At 48.5% G+C, this 24,560-nt stretch overlaps 1 protein-coding gene across 2 annotated transcripts in view; it reads left to right on the top strand.

The window, feature by feature from the left end:
• The window catches only part of DSCAM (DS cell adhesion molecule), a 701,711-nt gene that overhangs the window by 624,432 nt on the left and 52,719 nt on the right, over positions 1–24,560 (top strand). Inside the window, exons 15-16 of one of the 2 annotated variants that reach the window (XM_058732055.1) lie at positions 6,090–6,257; positions 17,448–17,518. In XM_058732055.1, the coding sequence (XP_058588038.1) occupies positions 6,090–6,257; positions 17,448–17,518 (239 nt within the window). The remainder of the gene's footprint in view (positions 1–6,089; positions 6,258–17,447; positions 17,519–24,560) is intronic. The other variant, XM_058732057.1, reaches the window with a different exon arrangement.

Here is a 24,560-nt window from a genome sequence, read left to right as displayed (position 1 = left end):
ACTCTTTAAAGACGGGAGCTGCTTTAAAACACTTTCCCCTGTGTCTGGCAGATGGCAAACCTCTATTAAATAGCAGCTTTCACTCTTACTCTAGCGTGCACCCAGTGCTTATGGATCGAATGCCTCCAAAACCGTCGGTGTCGCCCATTTAAGAGTCCTCAGTGTGCGCCCCCCCCCAGCGCTCCCCATAAGTTCCCTGAAGGCAGGAACTCTGGAATCGTGTGCCCCTAGGTCCCAACATCTAGCATGGTGCCTGTCATGTTGGGAGCACTCAGTAAACACTGATGGCACTTAATTTACCTGCGACCCAAATCTAAGAATCCTCTCCACGGCATTTCCAAATTACAAACTGATCGGGCTCTACATCACGCAGGTAGGAGAGCTCCTTCTCTCTGATGTGGCTGCAGTCAGTTTCCATCCATCTGTCACACTCTCTTTCAGCCACACACAGGACCAGCCTGGTGGGTGGCTGAGATGTTCACGCAGCCCTGGAGCGCGGTGAACCCAGTTTGAGATAGATGCGTCCCAGGAGAGTCACTGGGGAGAAACCCGGACTCCATGACCTCAGATTTCCAGGAGGGCCCTCCAGACCGTCCACCTCTTTCAGTGCGAAAGGCCTGGACAGAAGATCTGCGTTGGCAGCTGGCAGTAACTGTATCCACTGCTGTAAAAAAGCATGTTGGTCTGGGCTTTTCTCGTATTTGTTGCCTCCACATTAGATTTTGGGTGTATGAAAGGAACAACCATAATTTAAGATAGTTAATTTAAGGCTGCGTACATAGAAAACTGGTCCTTCAAATCACAGCTTAAATGTCACTTCCTCCAGGAAGCCTTCCCTGACCACCCATTTTATAGTGTGCTCCTTTGTCTACTCATAGAGCATCCTAAACACCTTGGAACATTTGGTCAGCTTCTGACTGCTTCTTTAGTACCTGGATCCTCTACTGGGAAGATATTTAAGATCCGTCTCCCCTGCTGGGAAGTTGTCCCTCTGAGGGCTCTCTTGACCCCCTGGGGGACCCCTGCAATCCCCCTGCAGCCCTGTGCTATGAGCCTGCATCCCCCACAGCGAGCATCATACAAATGAGACTTGTAGTAAACATTTGTTAGCGTGTTGATTCTCATTCTCTGTTTTAAGCACTGAAATCACACCCAAAAGGCACTTTCCTCTACTCCTTGTTAATTTACATATGGCTGTACTTTGTGTTCTTAACAGAGCGGGTCCCTGCAAGCCGTCATTCCATCTGTGCTTGGACAGTCCCAGCAGTGGGAACTCACTAGCCCCAAGGAAGCACCATTCTGCCTTGACCCAGCCACGACTGTCAGAATTCTCACATTTCTTGCACCAACACAGACCTTCCTGAGTCCGGTGGCCCTCTTCCCACCCCTAAAACCTTTGGTCAAATGCTATCCCTTCCAGGATTTGAAGACAGATGACTCTCTTGGTTTTCTGTTTAGCAGGAAAAAGAAAATATCCCAAGTCCCCTTACTGGTATCTCCTGCGACACCCTCCCGACCATCTCAGTCTGGCCATGCCAGTGTCATCGAGGTCTGTTCATGTAGTTCAACCAGTTCCACTGGCTGCTTTGTCTTCCACGTTACTTGGTTCCTAATGACCGTTGCTTCTCCTCTGGATGGACACAAAGAACCCCTTCGCCAAACAATTCCAGCATCTCACTCTGTGTGTGCCACCAGCTCAGCAGCTCACTTCCTTCCCCTCTTTGGAAGGTAGCCTGCCTCGTGCCCACGTCCCCTCTTCTGGCACCCATCTGCTCCTCCACCGTGCCCCACAGATTGCCCAGTGGGCCCCAGTGCCTTGGCATGCTCTCTTGTCCCAGAATGTAACCACCCAGCCCCCAGGAAGCACAAACTCTCTTATGCAGGTAGGTGCCGTCTTCCAGAACTTTCTTCTTTCTCCAGCCTCCCTTCTCCCTCTCACCCCAAGAACGTTCTCCTCCATGGAGCAGACAGAGCAAAAGAGGCTTTCCCTATGTGCTACGTCTCCCTTCTATTAACTAATGCAGTGGAACTGGTCCTTCTCTGAGCTGCCTCTAAATTTTTAAGCATTTAGTGTCATTTTGTCTGCAGAAAAGCCCTTCTGGTCACCGTCATGCCTCCTGGTCTTTGGCCTCTAACAACGAACACTTCTTTAGATCAAGTTCACCCTTCTTAGGCTTGTCCTTGGTGATCTGCTGACCCCTGACTTAGGGTGTTGGACCCCCAAGTGGGGCTCCCCAGCGAGCATCCCTAATCCCGTACAAGCACCCTGGTCCCTGTGGGCTCCCTCAGTCCCTTCCCACAGGGATTGCTTGGGGTTTCAGAGGCAGGAATATGACTGTCTCTGGGGCAGATCTGCCCACTTTTTCCAAGAACGCTTCTGACATGCCCTGCCTAAACCTCGTGCGCAGCCCATCCAGACCCTTGTTCTACATATACATAGTCACTACATTCATTCTTGGCCGGAGTCCCCTCTCTTGTACTTGACCAAACTCCTCGTCAGTCAGCCAAGTCACACACTTGTCAGAAAGCCTGCATCTGAACCTAAGAGATGTTCAGCACGTGTCTAGAAAATTGAAACCCAATCTCATTAGGTGTTCTGCAGAGAATATGTGGAGGTGATATGCTACAGGAAAATGACCTGGAGCTTCAAGGTAACACAGGTGAGGTCAAAGCCCAGCCCCAGCTCAGAGCGGCCGTGTCAATGGCCTGAGTTTCTGGACCTTCACGATGAAAATAAAAATCCGTACCTCACCAGGATGTTGTAATAATTCAGCCAAATAAATGACTCCAAACTCTAGCCATGCATCAGAATGACCCAGAGAGAGGCTTTTTGTTTTCATTTATTTTAATTTTTCTTAATGTTTATTTTTGAGAGAGAGTCAGAGCGCAAGCAGGGGAGGGGCAGAGAGAGAAGGAGACACAGAATCCGAAGCAGGCTCCAGGCTCTGAGCTGTCAGCACAGAGCCCGACGCGAGGCTCGAACTCACAGTCCACGAGATTGTGACCTGAGCCGGAGTCGGATGCTTAACAGAATTAACCACCCAGGCGCCCCAGAGAGAGGCTTTTTAAAAGTACAGGTTCCTGGGCACCATTACCCGGTGATTCTGATTCAGTAGGTCTGAAAGTGCCATTGTCAGAAAGCTCCAGGGTGTTTCCACTGCGCCCACACATTCGGGGACGGCAGGAGTCACATTTGTAAATTGCCCCGCACAGTACTGGGCGACCAGGTCCTACTCCACAAACACGAGTTCCCTGTGCTGCTGGTTGTTCTCTGGCTGCTGCCTTGACCCGCCACACAAACCCATCGTCTGCCCTTCTCGGGGAGGCTGACCTCCAAGACTACAACACAGATTTTCTTCCCTCTGACCTCCCCTTGGCTTCACCCAGTGCCAGGCACAGAGAATGATCAGACAAGGATCCTGGCAGCTGCTGCGTTCTGTGTACGCAGCTTCTATTGGGCTCTTCTTCTGAGGTTCCAGCCCTGTCTGGACTCCGACCACGCTGTCCCATCCCTTGGCCCTCCCGACGCAGAGGGAGCAGCTCCACACTCTTGCTAGATGCTGGGAGTATGAGCAACCTCTGCAAGCTCCTGTAGCCCAGCCCACACCTTGATAAATGGTCCCTCGTGAACGATCTTCCAGCGTGACTTATAAACCCTCCTTACACTGCGTTCGTTCTCTGCATCCGGACAGCACCGTCCCCTTCCTCCACTGGGCAGGGAGACCCGTGATAAATTCCCCTGACAATTTCATTCCTTGCCTCTTCCCGTCTGTGCCCTTAACCAGTCAGTACTCTCCATTCATGCCTGCATCCCAGGCCTCTCAGATTCCCCAGCCTGCATTTCTGTTTGTGACGTACCCCTAAGTTTCTGTATTTTGTCCGTGGTACACCCTTCCTAGTTGTATTTGCATTTCAGTGTGCATTTCCATCCTCCCAAGTGCCAGGATCGCTCTGTGGTTGTTTGTAACGCCCAGGGTTGCATTCTCCAGCACACTCTGCTAATAATCCACGTCCTGCCTGTCCGCACGTCGGCGTCTGAGATCAGAAGCCGCATTTCCAAGCCCTGTCCCGACTCTTTTCTCCTGGGTAGTCACCTCCTTGTTTTTATTCCTCCTTTGATGCTGTATCATTTGCCAGAGGGTGTCTGGTGGATTGAACTACGCTTTCTTCTCCTTCTCCACTCGGTTACTTTCAAATCTTCCGGGATAAAACATTCTTTCTCATCTTCTTGACCTTCAGCTCAAAATCCACCCTGTGTTGTTTTGAGCCTTATTCTAATAATCATGATCGTTGACATCATCCTTTTTTCTGCCAAAGAGTAAGAACTGCAAGAAAGAAGCTAAAAACACCTTCTGCTTCCAGCCCATGACCCCCGGCCTTGGCCACGACCCCACGGACTACTCATGAATTGATTGGCAGGAGGAGGAGGTGGTCGGTGGATGTCACTATGCCTCTTGGGGCTCTCGGCCACCTCCCAGACACATCCTGGCAATTCCAGAAACCTCCACACGGCCCTGGGCAGAGCCATCAACCACCACAAGTATCTGCTTCCTCCCAGGGCTGGTTAGCTACTTTCTCTGCACCTTCTAGTGCCTGGGGGTTCCTCTCTTGTTCCAGACGTCTTCTCCAGAAGGCTTGGCTTTCTCCTTGCAGGACAAGGCTCGTGTCTATGTGTCAGGCCACTGGTACTTAATCCCCTCACTTCGGGCTCCTCTGTTGAAACCCACTCTTCCCTTCCACCATTGGAATTTTTGTACCAGCTTCTTCTACGTCCGAGTTCTTCTATCTTCAGTCTTCTTGACTCAAGTGACAGTTTTCCTTTTAGGTGCAATGGATATTCATTGTGCTGTGTTCTCTGATAAGATACAGCATTCCAAGGCCACCTTGGATAAACCTATTTTGGTACAAGGTCCAGAAGACCTCTTAACATTCACGGCTACCTTTAGGCAGACCAGCCCTCTAAACGTCCGTGCTCATCATTAACGTGGAAGGGGGAAACGAACCCAGGGCTTGGAGGTCTGTGTGTGTGCCATTTATGTATCTATCTGTTAAATATGCATTTAATCGTGGCTTGTCTGCTGTGCATCAGGCACTGTGCAAACACTGGGGACACGGCATTGAACACGGCGAGCATGGTCTCTGCTGTCATGGAGCTCAGAATCCAGCAGGGAATGCAGAATCTCAGTGGGGTTCCTGCAAGCGAACGTCACCCTAGGGGACCCCGGGGGCTGTGGGAATACATAAGCGTCATCTGTGTCCACCACCTCCTGTCTTTTTTCTCCCACAACTGATCCCATCTCTTCATCCCTCACCCCCCGCCCTTAACAACCGCCCAAATGTCTTCTGAAATAAGAATCGCGTGCTCCTTATTGGTTGAAGCCTAAATATCAGCAGGTACAAACTGTCACCTCTCCAATGCTCCCTCTTCACATGGGGCACGGGTTCTTGTTAATATTACTGTGGTTGAAAAAGAATCCCTACAATAAATTCTTTGAAAGTAAATGTTGACGCCGGAGACTGAGATTCGTGTTTATGGAGGTATTTCACATTCACCCCTCTGCTTCTGGAGAAGGAAGGATCTGATATGGCTAGAGGTCTTTCTGCTCTTCAGATGCTTTTTAGAACCAGGGATTTGGGGGCGGGGCACGGGGGGCAGTGCCTGAACCATAATCCCCTTTGCTGTTCTGTACAATGAGTGCCTTGCTATGGCTGTTTACCGCCTCACTGACACGTGCTTTTACCGCGTGTACTGTCCTCCTTCATATCCACGAGTACATGGGTGGGGTTGCCTCCGAGGTCCTCCCGGACTCAGCCACCCACGGCCCTTGTCCCCGTCAGCGTGGGTAACGAGAGTATGATGTCCCCCTCTGGTGGCCAGCCCGCTGGAACACACTGGGAGCATTGCTTTGAGAATTCACTTAGAGTTGTTAACTTTTCTTTCTTCCCTTCCTCCTTCCTTTCTGTGTGTGTGTGTGTGTGTGTGTGTGTGTGTGTGTGTCTGTGTTTGATTCCTAGTTGTGAACTGTCAAAGGCAGAGAAAAAAAACTCACGTCTCTATCTCTTCTTTTTTGAAAAACAAAACCCAAAAGACTCCTGGGATTCTGCTCAGAGAACCAAAGATGTTTCCCCTCAACTGAACTCGGCCACCATCATTGACATCCACCCTTCCTCCACCTACAGCATCCGCATGTACGCCAAGAACCGGATTGGCAAGAGCGAGCCCAGCAACGAGCTCTCCATCACCGCGGACGAGGCAGGTGCGTGTGACCGGGCGAGGCCCACACCCCAGAGCCCCCCAGCCGGCCCTCAGGGCTCAGGCAGCTAACAAGGACTCAGGCCTTTGCCTGTGTCTGGCCTTTGAAGGGTTCCCTCCATGGCGCCAGGCCCTGTTAGAGACGCGGACAGTGCCTTGCCTCCTGCTTTGAAGGCGCTGCTCTTCAAATAAGACTTCGTTCAGGGTTCTCGTGTCCAAGAATTAAAAGGCAAACCTAGAAGACTAACAATCTGGTGATATTTAAAGAGCTGCACGACCACTTTTACGATTGCCTTTTACAGTTTACGGTTTACTTTTACAATTGTAAAAGCTGCCATTTTTACACTTCCTTGGTTTGGATGCATGGAGTCCAGGCTGACAGGAGAGCCTTGAGTGTATGTCTTGCCCAAGGCCCTACGCAGCCCAGGTGTGAGAGGATCGCTTCAGTAGAAAATGGCAAGAAAACTCTGTGCGTGAGGAGTTGGGGGGACAGTGGTAGGAGATATTTTGTTGGTTAGAAATGTCAATATTTCTATAGCACACTTTACTGTTCTTTTTCCTATTACAAAGAATTTCATAGTCAGTGTTAAAAATTAAGAGGCTAGGGGCTCTTGGGTGGCTCAGGCGGTTAAGCGGCCGACTTCGGCTCAGGTCATGATCTCGAGATTCGCGGGTTCCAACCCCAACGTCGGGCTCTGTGCTGCCAGCTCGGAGCCTGGAGCCTGCCTCCGATTCTGTGTCTCCCCCTCTCTCTGCCCCTCCCATACTCATGCCCTGTCTCTCTCTGTCTCTTAGTAATAAATAAATGTCAAAAAAAAATTTTTTAAAAGAAAATTAAGAGGCTAGAGATCAGCATTTTGTAGAAGGTAAAACCGCTTCCATAATCCCACCACCTAGAGCCACCAGTGAACATGGAGATACCACCTCGTAAATCAGTCATCGCACACACACACACACACACACACACACGTGTGCACGCTCCCCCACATGCATGGCTACCAGGGGGTGAATTAACCAGTTTGTAGAGGACTGAGAAAGCTGACTGTCAACCCACCTCCTGGCAGGAGAGGGAGAAGGAAAACTAAGGAATCAAGGCCAAGCTCATCTCTTGGGAGGAAGAGTGTCCAGCCCCAAACCTAGCTTTTCTTTCTCTGTCTGAAATCGGAGATAATCAGCTACTACCCACCACTGCAATAAAGTTGGAAACGTAGTCTCAGATCCCTTTTTCATCACCAGGGTTAAGAGGATCATCCCCAGATGAGTGAGAGTCCACGGGAGATCTGTTTTAGCTTTCACCGGGGGAATTAGGGCTGTTCTGGACTTTCTTCCTTCCACGCACTTCTCTTTGGCCCTCATTAGCGGCCTTCCGGAAGGACATCGCTCTTGTGTACCCTTAAGTACTCGTCTGCGATTCCTAATGATACCTTCCACCATCTACTTAACAAATCGTATCTTATTAGATCTTATATAGATCTTATTAGATAATAAGATAGATCTTATTATTAGTAATAAGAAATTTCCCATTTCTTATTACTACAAACACCACTGTGATGAACATCCTTTCTGGTATATCTTTTGACATTTAAGGCTATTTTTTTAGGTGAAATTCCAGGAAGTAAGGTTGCTGGCTCAAAAAAAATGCAAACGTGTATTCTTCTGATTACGCCAATACCGTCTTCTGTCAATACTGGGTTGGAATGGACAGCTCTTCCTGAACTAGAGATGAGCACTTTTTCTCAACCCAGGAACACATCAGTTCTTGAAAACTGTTTTTAAGGGCAGGCAATAGGATAGCTTTATGCTTGAGTGTCCGGGGCTGAGCCATTTCTATTACTTGGAAACTCGGTGTGATTGCTCATCTGCAAAACAGACGTAATGACGGCTTTCTCCTCCTGACCCCAACCGTGCGGGTCATCAGGTGGTGGGGGGGGGGGGGGGGAAGGCAGGCTGTGAAAGCACTCTGTAGGTCTCAAACAAGTGAGAAATGCGCATCAACACGCTCCTGCAGAAATAGAATTTTATTTAAATATTTCAACAACCCACTAACTTCCTGGAATTTCATCACGTTGTATATTTAGGGAAGACACACTGTCCCCAAAATGTAATCTTTGACGCACTGTGCAAACTTCTCCTTCCTTCCTAACGCTGCCCCGTCTTGACAGCCTTCTCAAGAAAACTGTATTTTCTCCTGGTGCATTTTGGGGCTGCCTTCCTGATCGCCGTTATGAATCCTGCTGCTTTTCTCTGGCTCTGCGTGGCCTCTGCTGCAGCTGGCCGTTGCCATGGCAGCGCGTCCCTCCAGGCTGGGCGGTCAGGCGAACAGCCGCTCCGGTCACCGGCCTGCAGTACAGATTCCCAGCATCTCTGCAGACGCTCAGATGCAGAAGCCACCTCCTTGGCTTCCAGGGCGGCCTCTTGGATTTTACCTGCACGCTGGCTGCTGTCGGCTGCTCCTTCCCGCCAGCCCCGCTCATTTACTATTCAGATGAGCGAAGGGAAGATGCAAGGAGAGGAGCAGGTGGAACAGAGTGAAGCTTCAAAACAGAATTTGGCTTTGTCTGGGTGCATAGGTTTTGTGGCTGGAATTTTAAAAAGCAGATTTTCTCAAGGGAGCCTGGGTGGTTCAGTCGGTTGAGCGTCCAACTTCCGCTCAGGTCACGATCTCGCGGTTCGCGAGCTGGAGCTCCACATCAGGCTCACTGCCGTCCGCACAGAGCTGCCTCAGATCCTCTGTCCCCCTCTCTCTCTGCCCCACCCCTGTCTGCATGCTCTCTCTCTCAAAAATAGATTAAAAAAACATTCACCTCTCAGGCAGTAAGAATCCTCAGATGGAAACTTCCGGAATCTGTAGACCCGCTCATTTTTATGGCAAGGCATTGCCCAAGTCTGAGGTACCAGGGGACATCGGTCAGTACCCACCTGGGTGGGGACATGAGTCGGGGAGGTGGTTAGTTAGGTCCGGGTCTCCCCACACCCTCTGTACTTGGAAGCTGCACTTGGCTTCCTCTGGCCCTTTGCTGCCCCCCACCTGCCATGCTGTGCATGTGTGCTGAGTCCTCTGTCTGGAAGGGCAACCAAGTTCCCATCTCCCTGGATGACATTAGTGCTCCTCCCCAGCACAAGTAGGAATCCTTCTGGCAATTGCCTTTGAGGCATATCATCATTTCTCCATGGAGCTCAGTGTCCCGGATGATGCCGTGACCCCCCTCATCATCAGGGGCTACACGCTGCTCAGGTCTCATTCTTCATGTGTGGCTGGCACAAGGCAGACCTTTCATGGAATTCTGACGTGGGAGGAATATTCATGAAGATGCCTCAAACGATTGTGTTAGAGTGGGTATAACGGTGAACCCCCTGTGTGTGTGATGAGGATATATTTGCACTGAAGCTTTGAAGGGCCTCATGAGGAGAGAAAAGGAGAGGGGCACCTGGGTGGCTCAGTCGGTCAAGCGTCTTCACTCAGGTCATGATCTCACGGTTTGTGAGTTCGAGCCCCGCGTCGGGCTCTGTGCTGACGCTCCGAGCCTGGAACCTGCTTCAGATTCTATGTCTCCTTCTGCCTCTGTTCCTCTCGCACTCGCACTCTGTCTGTCTCTCTCTCTCTCTCAAAAATAAGTAAAGATTAAAAAAAAATAAAAGAAGAAAAGTAGAGAGAGGCAAAAGGGAAGAAGGGGTGGAAGGTGGAGGAAGAGGAAGCCACACGTGTCCGAGCACCAGCTAAGACACGGGCATCACCAGAGCCAGCAGCCTGAGATTCCTGACCCTGTCCTTGGGCTGGGCCTTGTTCCCGGTCACAGACTGCAGCCCACAGCACAGCAGGCCCAAGTGTGTGTTCGGCTTGGGTCTGCCTATTAGCGTGCCAATCTTTGAATTTAGGTGTCAGTTTTTAAAATGTGGAAAACTCAGATCAAAATCTAGTAACAATTCCTCTTGAGTGCCTGCTTGTCAAGAATCAGCTGGGGCCAAGGGTACAGAGGTTACCTTGAGGCTGACCATATACTCCCCGGAGTTCATCATCGCCCCACCCTTCTTTCATGTAACGGTTCAGCAAATTACAGCCCATGAGCCAAATCCCACTTACAACCCTCAAGCTAAGAATAGGTTTTTCATCTTAAAAAGAAGAATATGTCAGAGAGACCTCCTGTGGCCTGCAAAGCCTAAATATTTACTACTTGTCCCCTTACGTAAAAAGTTTATAGATCCCAGGGGCACCTGGGGGCTCAGTTGGCTAAGTACCTAACTTCAGCTCAGGTCATGATCTCACGGTTCGTGAGTTCAAGCCCTGCATCGGGCTCCGTGCTGACATCTTGGAGCCTGGAGTCTGCTTCCAATTCTGTGTCTCCCTCTCTCTCTGTCCTTCCCCCACTTGTGCGCGCTCTCTCTCTCTCAAAAGTATTAATAAATAAAATTGTTTTAAAAGTTTACAGATCCCTAATTTAGGCCGTGGTGGGAATGTGGGTTCTGGACTCCTGCTGTATCTCCCGTCACAAAGCTTAGTGCGGAAGGTGTCACTGCCACCTACACAATGTCCTTACCCAACATTAGAAAATAGCACGGTTCCAATGCCACAGTCCCAAGTGTGTTTTCATGTGAGGGCTCACAGATGCGTTTGTCAGACACCTTGGTATATGCTTGACATGCATCAGGGGTCTCACTGTCTAGAGCTGTCTTCCTGACTTCCCTCAGCAGCCTCTAGCCCCTCAGAGAGCAGAAGGAGAGGGAGGAAGTAGGGACACAGGCAAGAGTTAATGGGATTAGATCCTAATGGACCGGAGGCGCACTGTCTCACCAAGTTCCTTCAACACCGATCGTCGCGTCACGTCCACAGCTGACCCTCACCCAAGACCAGCTTCCCCATTAGCAGCTGTGCTCCGAACGCTATGTGTCACCAGCGCCGGTGCCCGAGGTTGGGTGGCTGATCCCTTCACCGTCTTCGTTATGAAACTGCCCATAGAATGCAGAAGTTCGGGTATGCAAGAGCTCGCAGAGAAACCACTGAATTTTTTTCCAGACGCACCAGAGGAGAGAAGGTCAGGATGACGGAAGGGTCACCACATGGAGTTGTTGGGTTTCCATTGGATCTGGTGCTAAGTTAACAGCCCTGGGCGTCAGACTTGATCACAGTCCAGAGAAGCAAGGTGTGATCCAGAGGAAGAGTGTCCTCTTTGTGCTGAGCTGGGGGCTGAGAGGGAGAGGATATGATGAGGGCTTAAGGAATAAAAGGCATCCACGTGTAACAGTATACATGAAGGTCAGTGCACAGTAGGACCCAGTGTGGCATCAACCGTGTTCTTCCAGAAGACGGTCAAGTGCACAGCGTCTGCCCACAGGGAAGAACCGGGCATGCCCTGCTGCTGAGCCTTTAGCAATCTGCCCCCGTGGCTGTCGTTTTTCTTCAGCTTCCACTGAAAGACTTTGAGAATTAAACCAAAGAAATCATTGGCTGCCTCGCTGTCCCTCATCCATGCCCTATAGTCACTCACTGGCTAACCTAGAATGTTCTAGAATGGTTTGGAATGTTCTTCCCCCTCCTCCCACACCTCCTCAGGTGTTTGGTCCAACCCACTGCCTGCTCAAGCATACTAGGTCCCCTCCCTTCCTCAACATTCTCATTCTTTAAAAATAGCATCACTCGCCATCCACATAGCATATAATCTACCAATTTATTATTTTTATGAGCTATTTTTAGTCCCTCCCACAAGGTCAGGAATAGTTGCCTGTTTGGTTCATTGCTGCATCCCAGCCACCTAGAATACCGTTTGGCACATAATAAGTCTTAAATTAAAAAGTTAAATTAATAAACTATTCACTTGATAAATAGTTATTAAATGAATTCCTTTTTTTCCCATGTAGGGGTCAACTGTTCTTTGTTTAATTTGATTTTTATTAAACACTGTCTTTGTCTCCTTCTCCCAGCAAAGAACATTGCTCTCATGCCCAATACCTCCATCAGAAGTGAATGTGTGGTAGAATTGTGCAGTTGCCCCTCGGACATTTTTTTTTCCTTATTTTTTTATTTTTCTTAAGTAGGTTCCATGCCCAGCATGGAGCCCAGTGCGGGGCTTGAACTCAGGCCCTTGAGATCATGACCTAAGCTGAGATTAAGGATCAGACACTCAATACACTGAGCCACCCAGATGTTCCCCCACTTGGACATTTTTTAAACCCATTTTTACTTGCCTATTTTTGGACCTGTGCAGAGTAAGCCCTCAGTAAATTCCCCAATAAGGGAACCAGAGGTGGAAACTTGGAACAGATTCCCACTGGGATGGTTCAGCCAGGTTAAATGATTGATTTGGTTCCAAGAGTCTGAATAAAGCCAGGAGATGGCTTTGTGGAGGAGAGAATATTCCGAGGGTGGAGGGGTATGCCACAGCTGGAGTCTTGGTATCTGCTGATGGGAAGCGAGAGAGAGGACTGTCTGTGGAGACTGTCCATTGAGAGCCACAAGGGGTCAGGTTAGCAGGATGAGGGAGAGGGGCTGTGTCAGGAGGCAGGGATGAGAGGCCAGCCCTGGTGCCCGTAAGAGGAAATCAAGAGCAGAGGTCTGCGTGTCTGGAAGTTAGGAAGGGTCCGTCATCATTGTGTCTTGAGCCAGACAGAATTAGTAAAGGCTGCCTTGCCTAGGAAAAACATGAGGAACTGAAATGTCATTTTCACTTACTATCGTTTTGCAGGTTGAACAGTTTGGGCTTCTGTAGAAATACAAAGAGTGTTTGTTTTGAAAAATCATACTCATTCTTAATTCTTACCTCCCAGCTTGCAAGAAAAAGCTAGAAAAAAGAAGAAACTATGCTTTCTATATATAGTGATAGCTTCAGTTCAAGAGCATGTACATAAATTCTTAAATGTCCGATGTCAACACGATTTTCAAAGTTAGTTAAATAAATGAGGACCTAGTGGTTGATCTTGAATACTTTCAGCATTTGGGATTTCAATCTGCCTTGGATTATAACTTTACAGAAATCCTCTGTTTGCCATGAGATGAAGACTCGGGGGCTAATTACAGCTCAGGAAAGCATGCAAATTCCAAAAGCAGACTAATTTTTTCAATAAAGGTTTTTCCTATAATGCTTTAGAAACTTAGAGTGGAAAATTCAGTGCTCAAAAAACCAAAAATGCGTCCTAGTTTAATTGGGCATGGCGCTAATGTGTGTGTGTGTGTAGGTTGTTCTTTCCTCCCTTGTCTTTTTTTTCTATTACTTTGTTTGTTTGTTTTTAATGTTAATTTATTTTTTGAGAGAGAGAGAGAGAGCATGAGCATGAGCAGGGGGAGGGGCAGAGAGAGAGGGAGACACAGAATCCGAAGCAGGCTCCAGGCTCCGAGCTGTCAGCACAGAGCCAGACGTGGGGCTCGAACTCACGGAGCATGAGATCATGACCTGAGCTGAGTCACACGCTTAACCAATTGAGCCACCCAGGCACCCTTCTATCACTTTATTTTTAAGAGAGGGGAGGTCAGAAACCATTCCCTTCAGAGAATAGGCCAACCAATAAATGAGTTACTAACAAACCACTAGGCTACATAAAAAAGTGCCATGTTCTTAAACATGGTCAGGTCTGTCCTAGAGACAGGGACTGGGGCGGGGGGGCCTTCGGAGAGTAAGGGACCAGCCTGGAAAAACAAATCCTCCCCAGTTCATGACTGTATCATTGACTTCATGTTTTCTGATAAAATCCAGGCCACTTTATAAACACTGTCCTCACATCTTTGTTTTTAAGCCTGACTACATGTCGTCAAGGATGTGAAGCCTGAGACTGTGTGCCACGACACCACAGGCCACGGCCCAGACACACCCAGAGGACGCAGAATGCAGGGCTGTGCCCACACTGCCTCCTGTGCCTCTCAAATGGGATCCTCATGAAATTCGATGTAGCACAATTAAATTAAAATAATTCAGCACCAGTATATAGCTGTCAGACCTCAAAGTAATTTTTCCAAGAAGGATTTTCAGGCCCGAACCCTGTGCTTCCTGATGACCACAGAATCATCAATGTGGGAGAAACCTGTCCCATGGGTTTTCATTGGAGCTGCTGTCGAAGGCTCCTGCATTCAAGGCCTGACCCTGTGAGCAGAATCTAGGTGCAGAGCTATGACAACCATTATGGCAGGTGGCTGGAGGCCAGCCCCTCCCTCGGTCCCTGCTCTGGAGTCCCCTTCAGTGCTAGCACATTCCTTTCATTGGAGGATCATCGATGGATCCAAGAGGCCACAGCACCCATGGCGAACCAACCATCCCCATGACCTGCTGGGGAGAGAGAACTGTGCTCTTTGTTTCAGTGTCTGCACGTTTCTTTCCCCTTCAAAGCGGGGACTTGCTCTGGACCCGGATCGGGAGGCTGTTCAGCTTAGAGTCCGCTAGGGGAAGACAGTCTACGTGTGTGCCCAGCACCACAGTGACTGTGACGGTCCCGATGCTGAGATGGGGTGCACTGTGGGCATCACACAGGTGCAGGCAGGCAACACTGACAGAGGGAAAAGAAAGCTCCGGGGGAGAAGGTCAGATCTGCCTAGGGCAGATGTGGTTGGGTTCCACTGAGATGTTGGTGGCAGCTGAGACATGAGGGTGCATGGGGGATGGGGGTGCAGAATGGAAGCGTGCAGAAGGAGGCAAGACACAGGACACAGAACACAGGGAAGTCAGTATGATGACTGAGTGGTTTGAAGGCTGCTCTCGGCCCATGTCCCCTTTGAAACTGGCACCAGCCATAGATGAGGGGCTGGAGCAGGCTGTTGGGTGAGGCTGAGAGCCTCCGTGGGGACAGTGGCCGACCAAGCACAGAAAGGAGACCCGCAGGGCAGATCTCAGGGCTGGCGTGAGCAGGACGGAAGGAGGCGTGGGGGAAGGAAGCCAAGTGCAGACTCAACTCCTCCTCTCTCTCTCTCCCGGCCCTTGTAAACATTTCCAGCTGCTCATTGCACACCCAGTATCTCCAATTCCCTCCCGGTTCATATTTCTAAAGCGCGATGAACCATTTTTTCTGGAAAATCGTCTTCCCCTCTTGGCATTCTTACTCTCTCCTGGTCCCACCAGCCCTGGCCTCTGGAGTCAGCTCCCTACCCCCGCTTCTCCCCCCTGTATGGAGTCATAGGGTCCTGTGGTCCGTCCTCCAGTAGAAGTTGGGTGCCAGCTTCTTCCTGCCCAGTGCACTGCTCACCCCAGCCCACCTGCACACTCCGTCTTCACCTGTCGGTGGCCTCATGAAGGCCCGCACGTGATCTTCCCCCCGTGTCATGTTCATGTGCCAAACTGGGGGTCCCTGCTCCTCTGTGCTGTATGGGGCACGCTTTTCCGCAGGCCATTCCTCAAGCCTGTGTGTTTCTTTTTTTTTTTTTTTTTTTTTTTTTAATTTTTTTTTTTCAACATTTATTTATTTTTGGGACAGAGAGAGACAGAGCATGAACGGGGGAGGGGCAGAGAGAGAGGGAGACACAGAATCGGAAACAGGCTCCAGGCTCCGAGCCATCGGCCCAGAGCCCGACGCGGGGCTCGAACTCACGGACCGCGAGATCGTGACCTGGCTGAAGTCGGACGCCCAACCGACTGCGCCACCCAGGTGCCCCAAGCCTGTGTGTTTCTAAAAGCCCACGACCCTCCTTCCTGCTCGAATTCTGATTTCCTGACCTTGCCTCTTATGATTTAGCTGGGAAAATGCAACCAGGTTTGAGCCTGCTTCCCTCACCCAGCAAGTCCCCCGAAAGCATCCCCATTCTTTCTTCCCTCCTCCCACCCGGAGGTGGTTGCTCCGACGCCCCCTGGGACCCCTACCACCTCTGCTCCTGATAGAGCCCTTGCATCTGTGCTCACACATTGTTCCTTCAAGTGTACCTTTTCTTTTCATTGTGTGAACTTCCCCCTTTACTTCCCCTTATGCAAAACACTCAATGGTAATAACTATTATTGCTTGTATTTACAGAGTCCATGATTTTCGCAGCAATCCTAGGACATGCATTTTATTGTCCTGTTAAATAATGAGGGAAACAGACAGAGAATTAAGTCACCTGCAAAGCACCACACAGCTACTAAGTGATAACAGCCAGAATTTGAACTCAGGCAGAAAGACCGAGACACCCACCAGCTTGGCAACTCCATCTGAGTATGGCTCTTGCTTCCCCTGAATCAAGGGAAACAGGTTTCCCTTGACCTCCCCTCTCCCCTAATCTGACCTTTATCTTGCGAACCCTTCAGACCAGTTCACATTCACTGTTTCTGCTTTCTTATCTGCCACGTGCTCCTTCCCCTGCCGCAAAGGGGCATCTCCAAGTCCATAGATGTGGCCCTTGTGCAGCTCAGCAGGGATCACAGAATTGTCATTCTGACAGCACGTTTGCATCCGAGGGGGTCTCTTCCTCGGAGTCCTGGGTTACCAGTTGCTTCCACTTCTCGGAAGACACTTGAGTATCTGGTCTGCCGTACGGTGGTGTTTCTCCCAGAGCGTGCATTCGCCATTCTGATAACACGTGAACTCTCGGCGGACAAAAATATTTTCCGCCTCTGAGTTCTACGCTGTGTGCTTAGTGCCGGCACGTCGCTCACGCTAGTGACCGACTGGAACTGGAATGTAATCGGAATCTCTACAACCGTTGAAAATAAGGTGATGCGACTTGCACGCTTTGACTCTTCAACTTTGCTTCTTCCGCCTTCCAAGGCGACAGACTTTGGGTAACGAGAGTTTTTTAATCAGAGAGTGCGAAAAACTAAAGTCGTCTAAGAGACTCAAAGGCAGACGAATCCCGATTTTTTTGCTTTGCCCCAATAGCTCTGAACAACCTGCGTGGCCCCAATACCATGTCGCTAAACACGAGCTTCCAAGGGAAAGAGAGGGCGCTCCAACAGCCACCGCAGAGGTTTATAAAAGAAATGCTGTTTTTCAACTTCCTGTTTTACCTGTGAACTTGCTCAGACTTAGGGTTTATTAATCACGCCGTCAAAGGCGTGGTGAGGAGGCGACAGAAGGACGCGTCCCCAAGGTTCATTGTTCCTGGGACTGGGTAAACACGGGGTAAATTTAGAACCCAGTGACTCCACCAAACTGATTTGCTCCCTGAAGCTGCAAACACGTTTCTCTGTGCTTCCGGGGGGTGTGGCGGGGGGCGGGGGGGGGGGGGCGCCTTCTGGGCCTGCATGTTGTGTAGACTTCAGTCGGTTCCGGAACTCGGCTCTAACGGGCCTGTGGGCTTTGGTCTTCACAGCTCCTGACGGCCCACCTCAGGAAGTCCACTTGGAGCCCATCTCATCTCAGAGCATCCGAGTCACCTGGAAGGTAAAAACACTTGCATTCCTGACGCTTTTTGCGCGGGGTGTGCCCTTCACTCGTGTTAAGGGGTAGGATGCTGAGGCACTCACATTTCATACAACTTTTGTTTTGCGAAATGAGATTAACAGCCCTTTTCTTGAAATCGAATATGTGTATCCCTGTTTTGAACACTCGTGCGGCCGATTCTGTACCCACAAAGAGCGAGGTCGTTTTGCCTTGTTTCCACGCGTGGAATTTGATGGAGTCCTAAGAGCTGGTCTCCACACAAAGAGTGAAACAGATGTGGCCGGCGTGTCTCATTTCTGTCCGGTGGGGCGGGGGGCTTTTTCTAGTGGCTTTTCTCCCAGCGGCACATTAGAGACTGGCACAAAGCCCACTGAGCCGGTGGAATGGACCCCTGCCGGCACTGTTCCACCAGCTCGCGGCGTCCCGGACAGTGCCCGTCACGTCCCCTCAGGGAGCCAGGTGCCATCCGAGGCAGCAGTGGCCGCACGTGGCCACAGGTGCGGACCGGCCGCTGGCCAGCCGGTCGCGGGGAGACACAGCTTGAGCGACAAACTGAACAGCTGCCCACTCGGCACAGTTTCGTCCGGCTGGCATGTTTTTTCCTAGCAAAGCTGTTGGCGGAGGAAGCAGAGTTGGTGAATGTCCTGGAACAAGCTGGTCACAAGCGGCCCATTGGGTGCACTGCCCGACGTCACTAACGTGGTGGGGGAAACTGTCTAGGGGATTAGTCATCCCTCGATGTGCTCTTACCATTGATGACTGTAGGTCCAATCCCTTCTATCCAGAATACTCTTGCTGGAGCCAAACTTGTGTAAGTTGCACTGGCTCTTCCAGCTCTGGTTTCCCTCCCTGCGTTCCATCCCAGAGGAGAAGTCGACAACCACAGCGGGGTCCTTAAGGGGCTCGCCCCTGAAACCCGGGAAGACCTCACTCATCACACCTGCTGTTGCTGTTTTCCTTCCGGTCCCAGCTCCTTAGAAAAGTGAGCTAGCTGCGTCCATAACACCAAAGGATCCTCGTTGTCATGGTGGTGTTTGACGCACTTTAAGGCCACAAGCCCTCCTGCGGCGAGCTCTTACATCCCCTAGCCAGTGCTGTGGCTCTGGGGGACAGCAAGCCAGGACCGTTTAGCCGGACGGACAGTGCAGGCCAAGCAGCGTGGGACGGAGGTGGTGTTTGTCTCTGTGAGCACGTCCGCCAGCTGCGAGCATCACACGCTGTGTAATAAAAGGCACTCAGCAAGCCGTAGTCCCGTACGCATCCCGGCCACGCTACAGACGGAATGCTGACTCACTCAGGCTCAAAGGCTCTGTGAGGCTTCCTCCACTGGCCCTGCAGCATCTCACACTTTGCCACCGGAAAACACCAGCTATTCCTGTGGTCCCTAAAGCGTTCTGGTCCCTCATGAGAAAGGTGTCTGTCCACAGAGCTCCTACACCGAAAAATGGAAACTTTTGAGACTTTAAGAGGCGTTGCGTCCTTTCTGCCTCTAGAAGAAAAAAAAAAGCCAAAATCGGTAAATTGCAGTTACGTTTCTTCTTAGTGTCAAAAGAATGACCATGTTGTGGGCTCTTAGAAGAAAGCCTCGCTTCCGTTAGGTCATGAGCCGATCATAATGCATGGTTCAGTGTTTTCCCTCGGAGCAGCGGGCCAACGTTGTGTGGCCCGTCAGCACGCGGACAGGTGCACAGGTGACTTAACAGACCGAACGAGGTAAGGGCCGCCGTTCGCTGGCTTGGCATTTCCTGTTGGCCTGATTATGTAATGGAAGTGCGTCCCCGATTCAACTGAATTGTGCTTTTATCTGCAACCCAAAGTATATGTAAAGGATGATACATTGGAGAAAATATGCCTTGATGTTATTATGGTGTAAAAGTCCCAGATTTATATCTTGTGTACGGAGACTGATCAGAAAAGGGAAGAGAGAAGGAAGTAAAGAAAGAAAGAGAAATCACATTTCCCGAGAGAGGGAGCCCTGCGCCAGTCAGCAGGATAGAAATCCCCCAAGTTGTGAGAGGACTGGGCTGGACACTCATTCAGGGTCACAGGACAGCTGACGGAAGTAGAAGGTGAGCTCAGTGGAGAGAAGACAGAGGAGAGAATAGCCCTGGGGCTTTGGTGGGAAAACAGCCAATTTAGGCTCTCGACCTCTTAAAGGTCAGGGGCACTTTGGCAGCCTTTCTTTCTTTGGCAGCTGGAGACTAAGTTCATTTAATTACTGTGTAAGCAGTGCTCCTGTGACATGCCCCTTCTGTTGAACAAAATAAACAACATGGCTTTCTTTTTTATCCAGCCATGTCTTTCACCAAAGAAAAGTCAAATTTAAAAATTTTCAAGTCTGGTGAAGTTTCCCCAGGGCCCACTGAATGGTCTACCCATAGGGCTCGCCAGGCCACTCAGCACTGGCTGCAGGCTGTCACCCTGCTTTCCTCCAGTGACAATGGGCCCTTGACGTGCCCGCAGCTGGCCTCTGCCTCCTCCTTGCGGGTCATGGCCAACACCACTTGTAACGTTCCCCCTTCTGCCTGCCCGATCTCTCTGACTCGACTCTCTGTGCAGATGTGTGCGTCTCCAAAGTGGAATTAATTATCGGAGCGTCTGTGCCACCCTCACTCTTGGTGACAGTTCAGGGAGACCCCCCATCACACGGGTTCTACGTTCTGTTCTACGTTCTGTTGTTCTGTGAGCTCCTGAAGGTCAGGGAGTGTCTCATCCATCTTCGGTCCCCAGTGACTGGCACCTTGGCACGCATGAATGAGCGAATGAACAAATGATTGGCTGAGGACATCTGTGAGCTGAGAATGATGAGGTCCCTGGCATAGATGTTCCATATCACAATGGCCTCTGAAGCCTTCCATCGTTCAGCACCTGCCATGGAGAAGGCACCCCAGCTATGAGGAAATCCGAGCCTCAGGCTGTACTATCATGAGGGTCTAACCCATGCTACAGTGAGGTTCTCCCGAGCCTACCGTGGGTGGACACCCAAAGATGTGAGCCCTGCTCTGTGGGGCAGACGGACGGCCAATGGGCTTCTCCTGTAATTTATTGAAAACCGAGTGGCCGTAATGGTTCACAAATTTTGTGATAGGTGTCAGAGGAAATGGCCCTTTGCACGTCACATCAAATGTCAGCCTTCGGGCAGATGTCCGAGAACCAGGGCCATATTAAATCGGGCTTTTAATACTTTTACGTATTTGGAATTAAATAAAAATGCTGAGCAGCACCTTGGCAGCAACTCTAGAGGTAACATCAGTTGTTCTAAATAAATAAATGATACTAAAGGTTCGTTTTCTAGCTCTGGCTCCCCCCTCAACCCTTTAAAGGACAGAAGGGTCTGCAGAAGCAAGTACAATTTACTGCATGTTTTTGCTGGCGTTCCTTAAAATCAGAACAAATATGTAAAGCTACCAATTTTTGATAACAGATTTGATAAAGTACCTGCAAAATCATAAAACTTAAAGGAGAATTCTTTGGTTTGTCAGAAAACTGCAGTTTCAGTCCGTGTCCCTAAGTGTCAAAATACCGACGGAACAAGTCTCTTTTGAAGGTGCCCATCACCTTCTCTTCTGGCCAGTCTCAGAATCCACAGATTCCATTTTATTGCAAATGCAGGACAGTTTGATTGCCCGCTATTTGCATGTGCTTATAACAGAAAACCTTAAGCATCTGGAATATTTAACTATCACAGGTATTTTAAAACACTTCTCCAGAGGATGCAATTTAAGGCAGAGGTTTTTTGTTTTTTTGTTTTTCCTATTGACGTAAATATTTCCTTTTGTTTAAAACTAGAAGTCCGTTTAGAGCCGCAGGCCATCCGAAAACTACGGAATTTTCAGCTGTTTCAATATTGCCGTGCTAAAAACAGCTGTCAAACTGATAACTCCAGAGAGGTCCCTGAGAATGACTTTGCCACCTTTCTTGCCCCTTCTGTGTCCACCCCTCTGGCTGGATTTCATTTAGAATGAACAATGTTGGAAAAGAGACACCTGATTTCCATAAAATATGAACATCGCATATTTAGGGGGTTAAATTTCAGTAAGCTGAAGAATGCTTTTAACCAAACGCCACATCTCCACAATCCCCAGTAATTCCCACTGATTGAAGCACCATTGCAATCTATCTATCATATGTTTCTGAGATGAGCTCTTCCAATGAGAAAATGGCTTAGCTCATCATTTAAAAACAGAACTGCCTTCTTGCCAGTGACTTTCATCATAATGATTTAATAAATGGCAGGTTCCCCTTGACTCCTGCATCTAAATCCCCCTACCCAGGAAATGGCTTGCTGTGTTGGAAAAGACAGCCTTCTAGAACAGTATTCCCTGGCTGGGATCCCTGAAGCATTTGCTCTCTACCAGACATTGTGTTCAATTTTGCATACATTATGCCATTAGATCTGTGTATCGAGTAGGTCAGGTTTTGTACAAACTCCTGACGTTAAAGGGATTTGCCCAAAATCTGAGGGCTGCAGACTATCCGCTTGAGGACCCTCACGCAGCTTTTCCAACTGGTTTCTAAGCAACCGAAAAGCTAAGGTACTTGAAATGCCAAGATTGCAGCTTGGGCCCAAGTGAAGTTCAACAAATATTAGTTTCTTGTCCTGTTCCTTCCAACCTCATGTTATAAATTCCACCCAACATTAGTGTTAGAGGAGAGAAGAAAAATGTAACTTTTACCTTCTCCCTCTTTCTTTCCAACTGTAAACTTGAACCTTAGCGTAACTAGACCAGTAAGTCAACACCCCTTTTTCCAACATCAGTTGAAATTGAAAAGGGTTGCCTTGAAATTAATTTTACTTCATTTCTTGCTTCTCACTTTAATCCTCAGGCTATGAAAAATTACAGAATTTACATTTCTTAATCAATTTGTTCTAGAGTTGGATTTACAGCAGCTTTATTAAAAATCCCGATGACCAACATGTGTTACAAATATTTAAGTAACTATCAGCCCTTCTCATATTAACAAGCCAGGCTCTTTCCCCTATAGTAAGAGAAGAAAAATCCAAGCTGATTTAGAAACGTTTTGGGCATCCACATAGCCTAGGAGTATTCTCTCTCAGCTTCTTACAGTTGACTTGCTCTGGGAGGATAGAGGGCATATCTTGTCTTGTTTTTGTTTGTTCACTGTATCCCCCATAGAATTATATTTAAATATGTGTTAAATGAACACGTGAACAATTTCTATTGCTTACATTCATATTAAAATATTCATATCAAGAGGAAGTACCTTGTTTTTGGAAACCTTTTTTTTTTTTTTTTTACTGTGTTCACATCTTACTTTTTTGTGCATGTATAACATACACAAATCCCTTTAACAACCCCATCCATTGCTTATTTGCTTCATTTGGCATATATTTGGCATCTCTCTCCATCTACCCTTTGGGTTAGCCTTCCTGGTTTAGCTGTGTGATTGGCCTTCACCACTGACCCTAGTTCTCTGTCCCAGGGAGAGCCTTGATCCAGACTGCCCAAGGGTCCTGGCTGACCTCCCAACCTAAGCAGGTAATTCTCTTGGTTCCCAGCCCCCAAGTGCAGCAAAAAGATGCTGGCCAGCTTTCCAAAGGCTGCTTAATGGCCAGGAGTGTGGGTCCAGGTCTGACACCAGGCATGCTGGAGAGATTGGCTGGAATTCAGCATAGGAGGGACATCCCATTGTACGGCTCCAGTTAATTGACCCTGACAGGACACAAATTGAGCTTGGACTAAGGACTAGGATCAAGGCCATCTCCATTCACCAGCTGGCAATCCTTTCAGATGGCTTGTTCTGTAAGTTTCACACTGAGGCTGGAAGAACATGACACAATACAAGACTTCAGAGGCACTTTCGTTGTTCTGTTTCAAAGATGTTAGGGGATAAACTGCTAGCAAAGAGTGTTAGGAGGCAAAGAAGGTATGTTTGGCTTCATAGAGAACATTATCAAAAATGCAAATAAGAATAATGATAACAATCACAAAGTTAGAGCTAAAAGAGCGTTCTGGACATTTATTGATGACCAGCTACAGGTCTTTCTCTGTCTAACACAGCAACATCATATTTTACAAGTGAATTAGGTTGTAAAGGTGGGACATTAGGGGAGAAAAGGTGGGGAGCACCTGGGTGGCTCCGTCGATTGAGCGTCTGACTCTTGATTTTGGCTTAGGTCATGATCCCAGAGTCAGGAGATCGAGCCTCGTGTCAGACTCCTTGCTGAGCATGGGGCCTGTTTAAGATTCTGTCTCTCTCCCTCTGCCCCTCTCCCCCACCCATGCTCTCTATTTCTCTCTCTAAAATAAAATAAAATAAAATAAAATAAAATAAAATAAAATAAAATAAAATAAAATAAAATAAAATAAAATAAAATAAAATAGCTAAGATGGGACATTAGGATAAAAATTGCTTATGAGTGAATAATATTAAAAATTACTTAATTGCCTATTAAGTACACTATGCATAATTTTAGCTATGAAATTTTACAGGGACATATGTGTATGAATATATACTACTTCTAGTGAAAAAATAAGAGTATATGCAAAAATATCACTTGACAACATTTCATCATGCATCAAGGAGGATTAACATAAGTTAAATGTCTCTACAAGTAAATTGCATATAGTAAGAATACTTGGATATCATTTAAAAAGTAATAGATTAGACTTCAGGAAAATCACGTATTACTCCCATGACCACACCTGATAAAAATGACCTCAAGCAACTTACTTTGTCTTTGCTGAAACTCAAACCCTTTACACTCGTTCCATTCAGAGAGTTTTTCTTATTTTATCATAAATGAATGGACTTGTTTATGAGTATTATCTTCCCTGCTCATCATCTATCAGTACTGACTTGATAACAGAGAGGATAAAAGACATGATGACACTTTAGAATGTGCAGGTTGAACCCTTGAATGACAGCCTCAATTTTGATCCCTCTGCAGGATGCTGGCCCCCAGGTGGCTCTGGGTAGCACAGCCCATTCTGCTACCAATACATCCCAGTAAATATAAATATTGTGAAATTTGCCTTACCAAAAAAAAAAAAAAAAAACACAAAAAAACAAAAAAAAC

Source organism: Neofelis nebulosa, chromosome 5 (genome assembly GCF_028018385.1).
Source record: "Neofelis nebulosa isolate mNeoNeb1 chromosome 5, mNeoNeb1.pri, whole genome shotgun sequence".
Taxonomy (NCBI): Eukaryota; Metazoa; Chordata; class Mammalia; order Carnivora; family Felidae; genus Neofelis; species Neofelis nebulosa.
This window is presented reverse-complemented; position numbering and strand designations above follow the sequence as displayed.